This window comes from Trichosporon asahii, assembly GCF_000293215.1.
Source record: "Trichosporon asahii var. asahii CBS 2479 unplaced genomic scaffold scaffold00050, whole genome shotgun sequence".
In the NCBI taxonomy this organism is placed as follows: domain Eukaryota; kingdom Fungi; phylum Basidiomycota; class Tremellomycetes; order Trichosporonales; family Trichosporonaceae; genus Trichosporon; species Trichosporon asahii.
The window spans coordinates 3,044,078-3,058,920 of NW_014040874.1; the positions used below are offsets into that span (position 1 = coordinate 3,044,078).

The 14,843-nt window shown below is 58.0% G+C and overlaps 1 protein-coding gene across 1 annotated transcript; it reads right to left on the reverse strand.

The window, feature by feature from the left end:
* Positions 1-3,981: 3,981 nt before the first annotated feature.
* On the reverse strand, positions 3,982-5,285 carry A1Q1_02356 (uncharacterized protein; the record flags this gene model as incomplete). Its single annotated transcript, XM_014325301.1, has 2 exons — positions 3,982-4,473; positions 4,518-5,285. The coding sequence occupies 2 exons, from the start codon at positions 5,283-5,285 to the stop codon at positions 3,982-3,984; spliced, it is 1,260 nt and encodes a 419-aa protein (XP_014180776.1).
* Positions 5,286-14,843: the final 9,558 nt, after the last annotated feature.

Consider the following 14,843-nt stretch of genomic DNA (forward strand, 5'->3'; position numbering starts at 1 on the left):
GCACCACTGGAACGCAGCCCAGACGAATGTCCGCGTGTTCCTGCGCGTTCCTGCCGTAGCATCCTTTAGCGTGTCGCGAAGAGCCGCTTCGAACAGGCTTGGCGCCACTAACGTGTGTCTTCGTCACGTTGTCGGAGTATCGTCGGATGATTGGCGAGACTAGCCCGTCACCTTGTTGAAGCGATCGCGAACCATTGCGGTCCATCGTGAGCGATTGCGAGCTCCGCGACGCGGGAGCGGAGACGTTCCTGCACTCCTGCGCTTGTGAGGAATGGTGTACATGTGTGGGAATTGAGCGAAGTCGTGGGGAAGGCTGGAACACGGACCTTTGTGAGGGAAGGTCGAAGAGACGGACGACGACAGTGCGGCCGCCGTATCACAGGCTAAAGTGTCCAGAAACCCCTTACTCGTAGCTCTCGCTGGGTTGAATCTGGCGTCCTCTCTTCAGAACTCATAGACACTAAAAGCTGAGCCGTTCCCACAAACGCTACGCCTAGCCTTGTGTCTGGCGCTGTGGAACCAGCGCTCCAGAATAGTCTACTGTCGCTTCCATCGGTTGTGTCGCCTAGAACGTCCTCTAGCGGCTCTTGCATAAAGAAGGAGAAGTAGCCTGTCGTTCGGACAAGTTCAACCGCTCGGCGCCCTCCGCTGTGGCAGTCGGGTCATGTGGCGGCGGACCAGGCGGCGCATTGTCGGATGAAACCCGGGAACAGGTATGAAGGCACCACCAAGACTGCAGGTCACGAGGCCACTGTTCGTATCGACAGTGGCGAGAAGGAACCGCCGTCCCTGGCCCTAACGGAGTTCCGCTGTGCCACGATTGTGTGCACGCACGGTGTAGCGGCAATATCGCGACGACTATCGATGCACTGCAGGTCACTGGCAGTCGGGCACTTGTAGGTAGCCGACGGTGTTTCTCGCAAATTCATACAGTCGCCAACCTTGGTGACGCGCAGACAAAAGGTCAAGCGCTTTTGCAGCTGATTCGAAAGTCCGTCGAAGAAAGATCGTGCTCGATAAAACGTCGCTCCATTGAATAACCACAGATCGATCATTGGGAGAGGGCCAGCGCGCCACAAATGTCCACGCAGCAGAGCGCCCCATGAAGCTTCCCCATCTCTGCCCAGCATGAGAGAGATGCTGCATTGGATTACCCGGGTGCTGAACTGCAGAGTGTCCTAGACGGATGAATGGAGTGCCTCGAGGTAGACAGTCACATAATCGAGGTCTTCGCTAAGTGTTTCCTGCAATGTGGCGCTCTCGCTTGAGCGATCCTTTCCCTCTCATCCAGCCCGTCTTACGCAAGAGCATTCGTGCTCCAAACCCACTGCGGGCAAGTCCACGGATCTGGTCCAATCTGGTCCACTTCAGCATCTCCTTCTCCAAAGGGTGGCACATGTGCCCGATCAGCCGGTCCAGTCAGCCAGTCCAGTCAGCTGAGTGTTAGTCTCCTCCCCCTCCTTTACGAGAACCAGATTTTTTTCCGACGAGACAAATCCTCGGGTCACCTCCAGAGGCGTCGTCAGGTCATGCAGGCGGCGTCAGCGGGGCGCGTCGTGCGCCCTGCCTTGCTTGTTGCGCGCGGACTGGGCGTCGTCGCCGGCTGAAGGGGGGGCGATGCCGCGGCCCTATTGCGGTTCGACGATGCTTCGTGAGGTTTATCTGTTTTTCCGAGGTTACTCCGCGGATCTGCACCTCCGTCCATATGTCTCATTCCACCCTTCTGTAATGACGCACGCTGCTCGGGCAAGGCGCAAGGGATGCTTGTGCACTGCGTGCAGGTCTTCGCCCTCGCTAGCGGTACTAGAGGGTCGGCTCGATACGGTTGCCCGCAGTCAATTGTAGAGTAACGGAGAGTGGGCGAGACTTGAAGGTCAGACATCGCTTCTGGCGGAGTTGCGACATGCGACCTGTTGTGAGCAACTGCCGCCATTCTCATGACCACCTTATGTCTCACTTTGCCTGCCCCAGATCCGTCGATGCCGCACATACCGCAGCAGAAGCTCGGTGTGCTCGGTCTCGCTTCTGGAGATGAGATCCGGTCGCTTATCGGGGGTGGAGGTGTGGTGGACTAAAGCGCCACTCGGACTGGCGGAGGTGGTGCGCTCCAAGAGCGGCGCTGGCCGGCTTCGCGGAACCTGCCGACTTGGGCGAGCTGCGCATGACAGTGCACATTGGGCTACTAACCGCGCCCCGCATGGTGTTGATTTCCGCTGGACATGTGGTTTTGTCGCAGGAGGTTGACGGTGGTGCTCGGCGACGGAACTGCGTTACTACAAGAAATACACCCCCGTTCTCCGTTTAAATCCAACCGCCGAGCTGCAACCCTCCCCCTTCTCAACGAGAGTTCCCTCCGACGACCAGGAACAGTGACCCGACCCGACCCACTTTTCGTATGTTACCTTGGTAGCCCTACAGGCACCCCGATCGACTACGAGTGCGGTGACATCGTTGCTGGCAGCCCCACCCCGTGCTGAGAAGGCTGGCCAACCGGGGCCCGGCAAGCGAGAGCCCAAATGCGATGCAAGCACCCTGCGAGTGCTTGGAGCATGGTGACGGGCATCGGTATGCTGCAGACGAAAGGGGAAGTGTGCAGGGTGTCGTGGTGATTAGATGGTGTTAAAGTTGGCGGTTTGCATTGATTGTCTGAAAAGGCGGAAGTGCATCAGAGGGTGGATGGCATAGATGCGAGTGGATGCGTTGGCGGCGTTGGCGACCCAAGGAGGGTCAGCATGCCACACTCACCTAAAGCTCTCCTAAGGCTGAGGGTCACAGGGCACGAGGGGTGACCTGAAAAATGCCTGGACCCCGGACCCGTCGGACCGTGAATGGTATCACGTATCGGTGTGTCGGATATGTGAGCTTGGGTACTGCCCTGCGCCGGGCCCAAGTTTACCGTACGCGCGACATGCCTTGCACTCGACAAGGGTTCAGAAAAGGGTACGAAGGGCACGCAAGGGCATCGCCGGCATGGGTCAAGTGCATTGTTGAAGGGTACCGCCTGCGATTTCTCCGCCTGCTTAGCGTGTTTCCGGTAAACCTAATTCCACAGTCCTGTTTCGTAATAGGGCTCATAGGGGCCCATAAGGGCGTGCAAGGGCTAACAAGGGCTCGCGACACTGTGAAAGGGCCGCTGAAGAGATCTTGCTTTTCCATTCTGAGCTAAAACTCCAGGTTCACACATGCGGCCATGCTTGCAACATGCGCACCTGGCCTGCACATGCTTCTTGCGTTGCAGCGTACCTGTGCTTTACCTGTGTGCGTAGACGTTCGTGTCACTCTTTATTCGCCGTCGATGCCGAGAACATTTGCAGGGTGGAGCGCGCTCAAGCGCACACAAGCGTACACAATTACCCGTCTGAGGAAGGCGGGTGCACGTACGCACTACCGTCAACCAAGTCTTGGAACTGTCAGGTCACTCTTGGTCGCCCTCGCTGGATACGTACCCATTAGGATCCGAGTTCTCCGAGCTCTATGCCGATTTGCTGGGTACGACGACTCACACTACGCGTACCACTCCCAGCCAATGCGCCGACAAGCTCAGAGCAGATGTTACTAGATCGTGAGGTGCCTTGGATGCTACGTCTACGAATCGCGTTTCGTTCCAAACGCGTCGCATGCTGTGCAAGGGCTTCGCACCGTATCCAAGTGAACCGACGTGCGTAGAGAGTTCTAGGCATTCCAGACAAACTGTATGTTCACCAACGCTCGACGTAGGCCGTCGGGGCTCGGAAAAGAATGACGCTGGTTCGCGCTGGGCGCATTACATGTCGTCAACGACGTAGATTATGTGCTATTGAGACAGAGCAGGGCAACTTAGGTTCGTCGCAGCGTCTGTCTGGCTATCTAAAAAATCCTCTAACGTAAACCGTCGACCCACCACTGTTTCAGTCGCGTAGAGTGTCCAACAAGACACCCTACTCTGTTGAGCGATGTGAACCGTCCCAGCACTGAGCAGGGGAAAAACAGACGTTGCCCCGTTCAGTCATAACGGCGACTGTGACTCGGATGCGCGCTATGGCCATGAGATGGATGTCCACGGGGTCCGTGGGGACCTAAATCCCGGGGTGGTGACCAGCTCGGTGGTGGCCGCTCATGATAGGGCGAGTACATCTGCGGAGGTGGCCCGCTGTGAGGATGGGGAGGTGACAGGCCATGGGGCGGAGGTTGCAAAGGTGGCAGTTGGAGTCCAGACCTGCTGTGATACGGTCCGCCCATTCCAACGGAACTGCTTCTCTCCCTTCCATAGCGCGGGGCAGAGTAGGAAGGAGCAGCAGGCGGAGCTGTGTGCGGGGGAGCTGACGGGTAGGGTGATCGGGTATCGTAGCCACCTAGACGAGGAGGAGATCGAACAGGCGACACTGGTCGACGCGGCCCTTGGTGCACTACGGGTGATGGCGCGGGAGGTAGCGGGGGAGGTAGTGCCGTAGGGACCGATATCCGCGGAGAGGGTTGTCGAGGGCTTCGCCTTCTCTGCTGGACAGTCAGCGTCGATGTAATTGGAAGGAAAGACTCACAATGTCCCCGCCAGCGTCCGCGCTCTGGAACCGCAGATTCTGTTCCCACTTTACCCATTGGTCGAGATTGGACTCGAGGTAGCTTATCCTTTCCGAGGCACGCTTGAGTTCATCTTGAAGTCGCCTGTTCGCCGACTCCAGACTTGCAACTCGGAGCTCTGCGTCAGCCGTGGACGGCGAAGCGAACCGGGAAAGTCGACTCGTTGACGCCGATCTACCAGGAGCACCCGGGATGACAGAGGGGCTCTGATCGAAGCGCCTCATCAGATGCTCGCCAGCATGCGGACCGTGGTATCCTCGTCCAGCGTGACCCTCTTCTGCATCCTCCAACCTCCTGTTCAGGATCGCACGTTCTTCCTCCAGCACGCGGATCCTTTCCTCCAAACTGTCCTGATATCCCTTCTTTCGATTGCGAAATCGCTGGGCCGCTAGACGGTTGGCTTCGCGACGCCGCAAGATCATCGATTCTTCCCCCGGATTCCCACTCGATGAGGCAGCCTCATCCCATGTCGGAGAGCTCGGCCGCTTCCTATCTGGTCGAGCCTTCGAGGATGCTGCAGACGACGATGACTCGCCTGCTCCTGGGGTAGCGGCAGTAGATGTCATTCCGGGCTTCGATGGAGACGACGAGCGTCGCCGGCCTGGCTCTTCAATATCACGCTCCCGCCTTGTGGAGCTACTAGTGCCTTCCGCTGGTGTATTGGTTTGCTGCAAGTGTCGCTGAGACGCATGGGGCTGTCGTCGTCGTGACCCAGGCGAGTCTGACATATCGACCGGACACGACACAGGCGGATGGCGAAACAGCGACCGCCACTGATAATCAAAGAATGCAAGAGAGCAGTGTCGGAAAGTTATCAATCATGGCGATGGTCGAGGGGCCTAAGAAATGCTCCTCAGGCTTATGTGACACAAGCGCCCGATACGGACAGGCGGGGAGGCGACCTTAGGTTCCAGAGGGTTGCGAAGCTAGCGTGGTGGCCCTCGGCGCGATGAGAACCTGAGTAATGTCCCGGTGCAAGCCTAACAGCGGTTGAGTTGTGATGTACCAGATTGATGGTAAAACCTAGGCTCGTTTGACGTATTTTGGATTGCTTGATTTGATCAAGCAGGTCGAGGCTGTCACTAGATTTGATAAGGGGCGGAGATCGGATGGGACGGCTCTTTCTAACGGACTGGCCAGGCCAACCTTGCCTTGAATTGGAGGTGTTGGATGGGTTTCCTATGGCAAGTTAGCTCAATCGTAGGTATGCAAGGGGGGGAGCAGAGTGGCGCGAGTGAGGGTGAAAGGGTCAGACGCCATGCACGTTTGGCTGACGCAAGCAGACAGCTGAAATCGACGCTAGATCTGGAGATCTCTGGGATGGTGTAACACCGGCCCGCGGCTATTGTGCTTATCCTACTCTGAAGCTGCAGTTCACGTTGAACCAACAGTCGAACGTGAATTGGAGCCGGCCAAAGCAGGAGGCTACAGACCCGACGCCGTCGGCTGCATCCGTATTGACGCCTCACACATGTCGGCGGTGGACAGTCCATTAGCACGAATGTACCAGTGTCCCTCCCGTGCCACTTGTCTTGCTTTGCCCTTCCGTGATTGCAACAGGTACTAACGGTTTCAGTGAACAGCCTTCCAGTAGCAACAGTGGCTTGGTGATGTCGTTGTGGCTTGAAGGGAATTTCCGACACTTGTCTGTCCAGCGATTGGTCTTGTGATCTTGACAGTGAGCTCGGTGGCCCTAACCGGCTATGAATGAAATCGATCGATTCGGTTACCAGTTGATAAGGGAAGGCTGAACCAACAATGGGAGCGAAGACGCCCCCTCGAAGGCACTACTGAGAACGTTCGAGGCTGCGCCCTAGAGGGAAGGTAGATGCGCTTGCAGGTGACTGCGGGCACTACTATTGCAGAGCGGTCGAGAATGGCAACCCAACCTGGGCTAGACGGTCGACAACAACGGGTAGCGAATGCAGCGACTGTTTGCAAATTGACGAGCAAGCAAACAGTGGAGAAGACTAATCGGTGTGTGTGGTGGTGCACGATGGGCCAGCCGGTATAGGAATTGAAACGGGGTTGAAGACCGAAGGAATAAAGTTCGAGAAGAACGAGGAAGGTGGACCGAGATGAGAGGGTGAAGCAGAGGAGGTGGTATAGGAAGGTGAGGGAAGGGGATGGGACAGGGACGAGGAGGGCGGCCTTGTTGGAGTCGATGAAATTATCTGGAGAGTAGAGTGAAGGAGAGATAGGAGATGGAGAGTTGCCGACAGACAGAGATCTGGCGAGAAAAGAGTTTGGGCTGGAGGAATGGCCGGAATGGAGTGTAGACGGGCGTTGGTTACGGGGAGTTGATTGATTAGGGAGATCGAGAAAGGCACAGCACCGAGCGAGGGACAGCAAGGGTTGGGAGGATCAGATGCACAAACTCTGCGTCCGTATATCCCGAACCGCCGCGTGTAATGTCAGAGTGTGCGGGGATACGCGGGGTGTGCGGGCGAGATGACAGTGGTGGATGGATGGTCCTGGCCGGACTCACAGGCTCACGCTCGCAGAGGAGGATATAGGAGGATGGGAGCGCAGGGATGTGAGGCACTTACCTGCGTGCTGCGGCTGGCTGGCTGGCTGGTGTTGGCTGAATGATGCTGCTTGTTGGTCCGGGGTGGGGTGCGTTGCAGGTGGTGGTGGATGGCCCCTGTGCGATCTGTCTTTGGTGGCCGGGGTGGGAGCTCGAGCGGGCGAGCCGCGAGCCGCGCGAGTCATCGAGCCAGGGTGCGCTGGTGCTGGCGGCGCCGCGGCGTCGATAATGTCAAGTTTGGGCTAGAGTAACCCTTAAGGACATGCAGCACAGGGTGACTCACTTACGTGGTCGGCTGAACTTTGCCATGTCCCAAACCGTCACCTTCATTGTGGATGCATTCTCTGCCATTACTAAACAATTTGATTCCAATTCAGCCCAGGCCACCTTAAGGGGGGCGCTTTTCAGACGTGGAACCGTCGTCGACGTACGTACGACACGACCGTTGGCCCAGGCCGGTGCCCGCAGAGCGCTGCCAGATGACCAGGCCCCGTCTGCCCTGGGCCTGCCGGCTTGCGCGTGTGCGCGGCAAAGGCACGGCGGACGGACGACAGCAGGAGAGGTGCAAGGGGGCTGGGGAAGCATCACCAGGAGGGAAACGAGATTAGCGGCCCCGGAAGAACACAAGCACTCACGTACAAGGTCATCAGGTAACCGGATGGACTGGGAATAAGAGTGTGTGAGTAGCAAGGTAGACAAGGGACCGGCCACAGGGCACAGGTAAAGGAGCAGAGGAGAGGGCAGAAGGGCACAGGGAGCAAGGAGTCGTGCAGCTCGGCATGGCCCCAGGCTGGTCACAGTGTGCTTGCACTAAAGCTTTCGTGCCGTGTTTGGTCGCGGGTGTCACAGCTCCAGGCTCCAGTGCTGTGCCGGTTGTGCCGTGGTTGTGCATGATGCGCTGGTACGGGGAGTGGGTCGTCGGCTGACACGGCGGTACGGTGGGTTTGACCGTCTCGAACTCACGGGTGCCGGCTTCATTTCCATGCACGTATGCACGGCGTTGAGGGATCCCTCAACGTTTGAGATACCACAAGTCGCAAACGCACAGCGAGACACCTCTGTCGCACAACCGACAGGCGCGACAGGTGCACAGCGAATGAGGTCATGGTGTCTCCGTTCATTGACGGCTTGACGCCCCGAACGGAAGGAGACGACCAGTCGGTGATCGCTGAGCTGATGGGTGCGACGTGTGCGTACGGCTGTCCGCTCTAGAGTTGAATGCCGTGGGGTCTGGGGGTTTGGAGCGGTGATACTTGCTAGCTGGCAGCTCGTAAACGATCAGAATCAAGCTCAGATGAAAGACAGTGCAGGAAGCAGGACGCTGTAGTTTATCTGAACGCGGGCAGGGTCTCCAGGGAGATCAGGGTAAATGAGCATAGTTTAAGGGTTCGTCATCCACTCTGGCTGGCCCCTGTGCCCTGCATGCCCTGGTGGGTCGTGCGGGTCGTCGAGATACGCCAGACACGCTATTGTAGACGCTCTAGACGCTCCAGTCAGCCCGGCCCAGTCGCCCAGTCACCCTGTTCATCAACTCATTACTGCTCGCCAGGGCCGGCAGGCGCGCGAGCCCAGGAGGAGTGCGTGGTCTACGGCCCATCGGGGAATGCGGCGATCCCCACTGTTCTTATACTTCCCTCGGAGGATACTCTACAGCCGAGCCGACAGAAGCAGAACCCTCGTGCAACGTGCAACAAAGCGCGCTTGACTGCGCCTGACCATGCCGCCATGCCTGTTTCCATCACACCGGATCCCACCTCGCTACGATCGCTACTGCACCACTCACCTTGAGCTCGCTTGCGGTCAGGATACTTTCGGGCCTTCCTTTGCACCTCCGACAGTCAGGCTGCACGTTGCTTAACTTGAACAAGATGCCTAGATCTCGGGAATCGATAGTGGACGGTCGCATGTGTCTCTCTGGCTCGGCTCACCATCACCCTCATCAAGTTTACGTACCTTGCCTTAGGACTCCCAGCTCATCTCCTTGCAGGCCGCACAATTCTCGGGCCAAGGTTAGACAACGTTACCTCAGAACGCACCGCCCCTCTGATGTCTGACTGTTTCCCCCAATGACAGTCTTGTTTAACAAAATCAGCCAGTGGGACGCGGCTGGATGGACGATTGCCCTCCCTTGCTCCAACATCTTCCCCTCTCGTACCCTGCCCCGTTCTCGAGAGTCCTTATCCCTGTCCGGCACACCCGCATTTTCTGTCCCAATCCAAGGTTTGACGTTATTAGCCAACTACTGAATCTGTGGGATATCAAACACCGTACTCGTCGTCCTCCCTCCCCCTTGTCCGGGAATCAGCCTGTGCATCTGTGAGACCTTCAGCTTTGCTCGGCCGCATTTGATAGACCCGACGAGATTTTTGCCTCGGATCTTCCCCCTGACACACTCCCAACCCCGATTTACGAACAGACCGAAGCCGTGCCGTCCTATTTCTTCATCTAGCAGGTCACGCGGACCACTTGAGGTCACATTTGCCTCGTCTATGATGTCTGTCCTCATCTTCCACCCCATGCCCCAACTCCTCGTGGCGGGCGGACAAAGCTGACGGGGGATAGTGGGGCTGATGGGGTATGGACTGAAGGCGATGACGAGGCAGGAGACAGACGTTATCCAGGCACCAAGATTCCAGTAAAGCTCGCGGTGCCAGGTTTCAAAGTTGAGGACCAGGAACCCACGTACCACGGACCCTACAATGGCCTCGAAAAAAATGAAAACGTGGGCATCCAAAAGCATCCACACGACCGACACTGTGTACTGGGGCGCAACAGGACACCTTCGAACATCTTCGTCGAGGAACCGGTGACAACCTTCGGTCCGGGAACTTCTTGCATGCCGCAATTGTCCAAGTGGCCGGGTTGTCGGAGTGCAGTCGAGTTGCCTCTGTTCTGACTTCTGCGACCGTATCTCGAACCAGTCTGACCATCTCTCTGGCAGTGATTGTCACCCCCGTTGTCTACGCCTCACAATTCCTTCTTGTCCGACAGATCAGCTTGGTAGGACAAGTCCGGACTGGAACATCCAAGGTATCTGGTCGTGGTCGGGACTTGGAGACGTCGGACCTAGCCAATGACGTTGTTATTACGGGCCTTAAGGGGAAGAGTTGTGATCGTCGTCGTCCACGAATTGCTTGTGGCTTGGGGCCTGAGGGCTGTCGGATATTGGGAGTCATCGATCGCGCAAGGTGACAGACAGGCCTGATGACGGAAGGCATGCTTTACGTTCCGAGTCACAGAATTCACAAATCCACGGACAACCAAGAGGCACAGGAACAGCAGGACGGAGCATGCATTGGAGCATCAAGCCGAGCAGGCCGAGTAGCCGAGTAAATCTGCAATCTGGCTGATTCAATCCTGCTTATCTCCTGCTTGCATGAGCATGGCATTGAAGAGAGCTTCAACAACACAAGGCAACGTCGACAAATGCACTCCATCCTGCATCCGAGTAGCACGGCGCTTGATCAGGGGTGTCAAGGCAAATCGCTCGAGCGCTCAAGCCTGAGGCTTGACTGATCCGCGCCAGGCCTTTACGGGGCGCACTGAGGGCGCAATGGGCGTTCTCCTGACCTCCTGAGTGATCCTGAGCTTGCTAGGGATGGCATGCGGGCAGCTCAGAGGAAGGTCGGACCTGATGTCCACGGCAACAAAACTGCTCCGCGCCCCTGATGCCGGATGTCCGGACGGCCAAGAGCTCACCGAGTTCTGCATGCGTGCTCCAAGGTACAGGACACCGTTACGGCGACGGATGACGGCGATCATGGATTGTGGAAAACAACGGGCACTCGGCTTCGGCATTGCATCCGGTGTACCCGGGATCAGCACCTGTCTCATACCCATGCAGGTGCGCCTGACGTCGATCATCACTGTACCCTATCCGTGCCCAGCTCCGGCGCTCCGAACCCTCCGCCCGTGCTCCGATCCCGTGCCCCAGCGCCCCAGTCCATTGAACACCGACGCCAGGCCACGGTCCGCGGCCCATACCGTCCCCCCGTCGCAGTGCGCATTCTGCAAGCTGACTGGAGCCGAATCACTCCCGTGCAGCAGCATGCACGCAAGACTTGATGAAGGCCGCGACTCCTGACTCACCTTCCCTATTACCTGTGCACGCCAATCAACCCGGCCCTCTACCTGCGACAAAGGCGCCGTGGCGGGCACCTGTCCCCGTTATGCATGCCATATGGCGCTGATTCATGAGTCATCATCCATCAGCCGCCCACTCATCATCAATCGCCTTCCCTGCCCTTTGGCTATCCGACAGCCGACGCATCAATGCGCCTCTGTCTCACTTCCCGTGCCCAAACCTGAACAAGCTGGGGACTGCCTGCATACCGGGTCCTGAGTTCAGGTGTCAAGTCATTAAGAAAGTGACTCAGAGTCGAGTCTAGTCCATTCGACGTCGTATGTCGGCCAGAGATCGCGACCCCACCTCCCGCCGGCCGCGATCAAGATGAGATCCCATGCCGTTCATATTGGGTTCTGCCTTTCAGCCTCCTCGGTCTTCTCGGCCTTGACATCCTCCTCGTCTGCGAGCTCGGAGCGAGCTCGGAGCCCTTCCGGGCCCACTGCGCCAATTTCAGAGTGTGCATGTGGGCGCGCGGGGCGCACTTCAACCTTCAATGCGCGATCGAGATAATGCTCTGAGCTCCACTGCTGGAGTCTTCCAAAGTAGCGGAGCTTGGGCCGCACGTTCCGTGATTAAGGAGGAGTGGGCAAGTGGGTCGAGAGCTTGGACGATGCACGGGTCCGTCTGCTGGGGAATGAAAGTCCTCCGACATCTGCCAGGTGACACTCACCGAGCGGCTCAAACCGACGGAGAAAAAAAAAATTGGATTGTTGTCGACCCCTGGTGCGTGCCAACAATGCCAACATCGCTGGTCACAGATGCGATTTCGGGGAAGTTTGACATCCGCTAGTGCCGTGCCTGTCGGACCTGTCGTTATCGTCGCCGGCCAACAGCCTTGCGCCCCCAATACATCCTCCGCGGTTCCTGCTCCGTACCTCGTGTCGTCACCCGGCTGTCTGGTCTCCGTTTTTTTTTCGTGAGAAGCCGAGCCGAGCTCGTCCAAGAGGCCGCGCCGACGGAGCTCGCCGGCCATTCACCGTGGACTTTGAACGCAAGAATTGTGATCGACATGCCTCCATGCATTTCGTTGTTCCTCTACGTTCCTCTGTCGTTCCTAGTACCTTCATAAGTTGCCGTACTGCACGGCAACCACATGACTCATGCTATCGTTACTCCGGACTCCCCCCAACTGTACAGTCATCCGGCCTAGTCGCCTACGTCCTTGACACCGTTTCGAGGCCATTGCAGCTTCGTGGGATCCGCGGATCTTCACTAGTCACCTATTCCGTTTCCAGCGGATCTGCATGCGGCGGTGCAGTGTCTCACTTTCCTCCGGACTTTCTCCGTACACAGCCCTAGTGATCCCGTCAGCTCCACAACAAGACCTTATGCATGCACCCGAATTCCGGATACCGCGAGTGTCTGCGCAGCAAATGGTTGCAGGGGACAAGGTGCAGACGCCGTCTTGTTTCGAAAGAGTGGGAAATTAAGCAGGCTACGCATCGTTCAGGCCCGCCCCGGAGGAGCAAGAGGAAGGAAGTCGAAGTCCCGAAAGTCACTGGAGCCTGCAGGGCCAGGTCGACAAGAGATCGTCGCCTCGGTCTTGCCCTCTCGACGTGCGCGAAACCCCATTCCCCCCCACCTGAGGGCTCCTCAGGATGCAATAAACGCAACCTGACCACGCTGGGCACACGCCGCCGACACGCTGTACGCACGCCGTCGTGCACCTGACCAATGTGGAATTTGTGCGCAGCAGCCAACTCTGCCAACTGGCGGGCGTAAGCGAGACGTAGCACGACGTACGCTTGGTGCGTACTCGTGCTGTCGCAAGCAAGTTCTTAAGCCTAAAGAGCTCCGAGCGAGGTCGGTCCGTCAGCCGTCCTCGCGAGGCATTCCAGTGCGGCGCCGACATATCGGCCTCATCGACCGTCACCCTACGGTCCTTTGGCTGCCAACCTTCAACCGCAGCGGAGCATACACGCTGACGGAATACACCTCCGTCTGCTAGTCCGTAATCCGAGCACCACGCTTGCACTCGCGGTCCGCCGTTGCACACCCCGCTCATCTCTTTTCAGCCCTTCAGCTCACACGAAAAAAAGAGCAATAAGTTTCAGGCACTGCACTCTAATTCCTGGCCGACTTGGGTTGACTCCGATATTTTCTCCTGTTTCCTTCTGCCTGTCTGCGCAACGTTCCTTACCATGTGGGCTGCGGCGCCCAGACCGGAGTTGCTAAGAGGCACCAAGCTCCTGACACGATAGTCTAGTCACGCTGACTCACCTGGTGGATATACAGATCGCAGCGATGCTGCCGCGCAGCCCGCCGAAGAGGCACAGAACGGTACCGGCCAGGCTCTCAGCCTCATTGTACGACAGTCACTTGCCCGGTGCCCGCTTTACACAATGCAAAGGTCACTCTCATCATAAGCGAATCGAGGTAGCTAGGAGTCGTCTATGCTCCGCACAATGAGCCCGGGGCGCGCTGACAAGATCACTCATTAGATCACTCAGATTGCTGGGCGATCCACGCGAGACACGGCACGCAGGGATCAGCATAGGGAACCGGAGAGACAAGGCAGGGAGGCCGAGAGGGCCAGGGCTCAGGGCCGTAGATGAGCAATCTCGGTGCCTTGGCACAAACAAAATCCCCCCTTCGCCATCCCCGCGTCTCCGCCAGCTCTTAGCATGCGGTCTGCGGTCATGTCGGGCGTCAGGCGCAGCGGAAAACGAGTATGCGACAGCATACGACTGTACGACATTGTCGTGCACTTTTCACGAATGGCTCCAACCCCAACGAGAACGCAAATACCCCAAGCTGTCCCAGTCGGGTAGTCTTGTGGTCACTGAAATGACCAGGTGACCGATGCCCCCGCCAGCCGCTGTCGCTTATCGCTTATGCTGGTGGACGCATGTGCCCCAGCATGTGCTTCATCGCGGGGTATGTACCGCTTCACGAAGTGTCACCTCGTCACCTGCTGCTGCGGAGCGTGTCATCGCTTCGCTCTTCGCTCCCTCGCTCCGAGGCCTCTAGCCCCCGAGAGAGCTAGTTGGGAACAAGGTGGGTCCACCGGTTTCGGGTATTGTCACTTGGGCAGGGCGCGCAACCATTGGCCGGCGCGCGGCTCATGAGTCACGTCTGGCTCTGAACTCGACATCTTGGTTATCCCGTCTTCGGATCGGGCGAACAGCGCCAGCAAATGGAAGTAGTGTGAACAGTGGACGTGCTGCATGCTGTATTCTGGTGTACTTGTGATCTTGCGTGCTTGCGTGCTTCCTACTGGCCCAACGCGTCCGCACAGCGCTGGCACAGGTGGCCTTCCTCCTCTGCCGTCTGCAGCCAGCAGCGAGGGCACTGCGCCCGAGTAGCAGGCACAAGCGAGATCTCGACGCGCTCGGCGCCGTGGTTTCCGGTTACTGACTGCGCGCCGGGTGTGCCGATCGCGTCAGAGCCTGCGAGTGGGTTAGCTGCCCATTCACCATTCGTCATTCATCATGCACAGCCCGTCGCCAACATCGCCCCTGTCGTCCTGCAACTACCGAGACAGGCGAGGAGCAGCCCAAATGGCTAGCGAGCCGAAAATGACTCGAGGGGGACCCAATGTGGCCCACTTCTGAGACGTGCCGTGACCCGTTGTGCCCAACTTGTGACCAGCAAGACCAGATGTGGCCCGATGTAGTCCGTCGCGACTGGTGG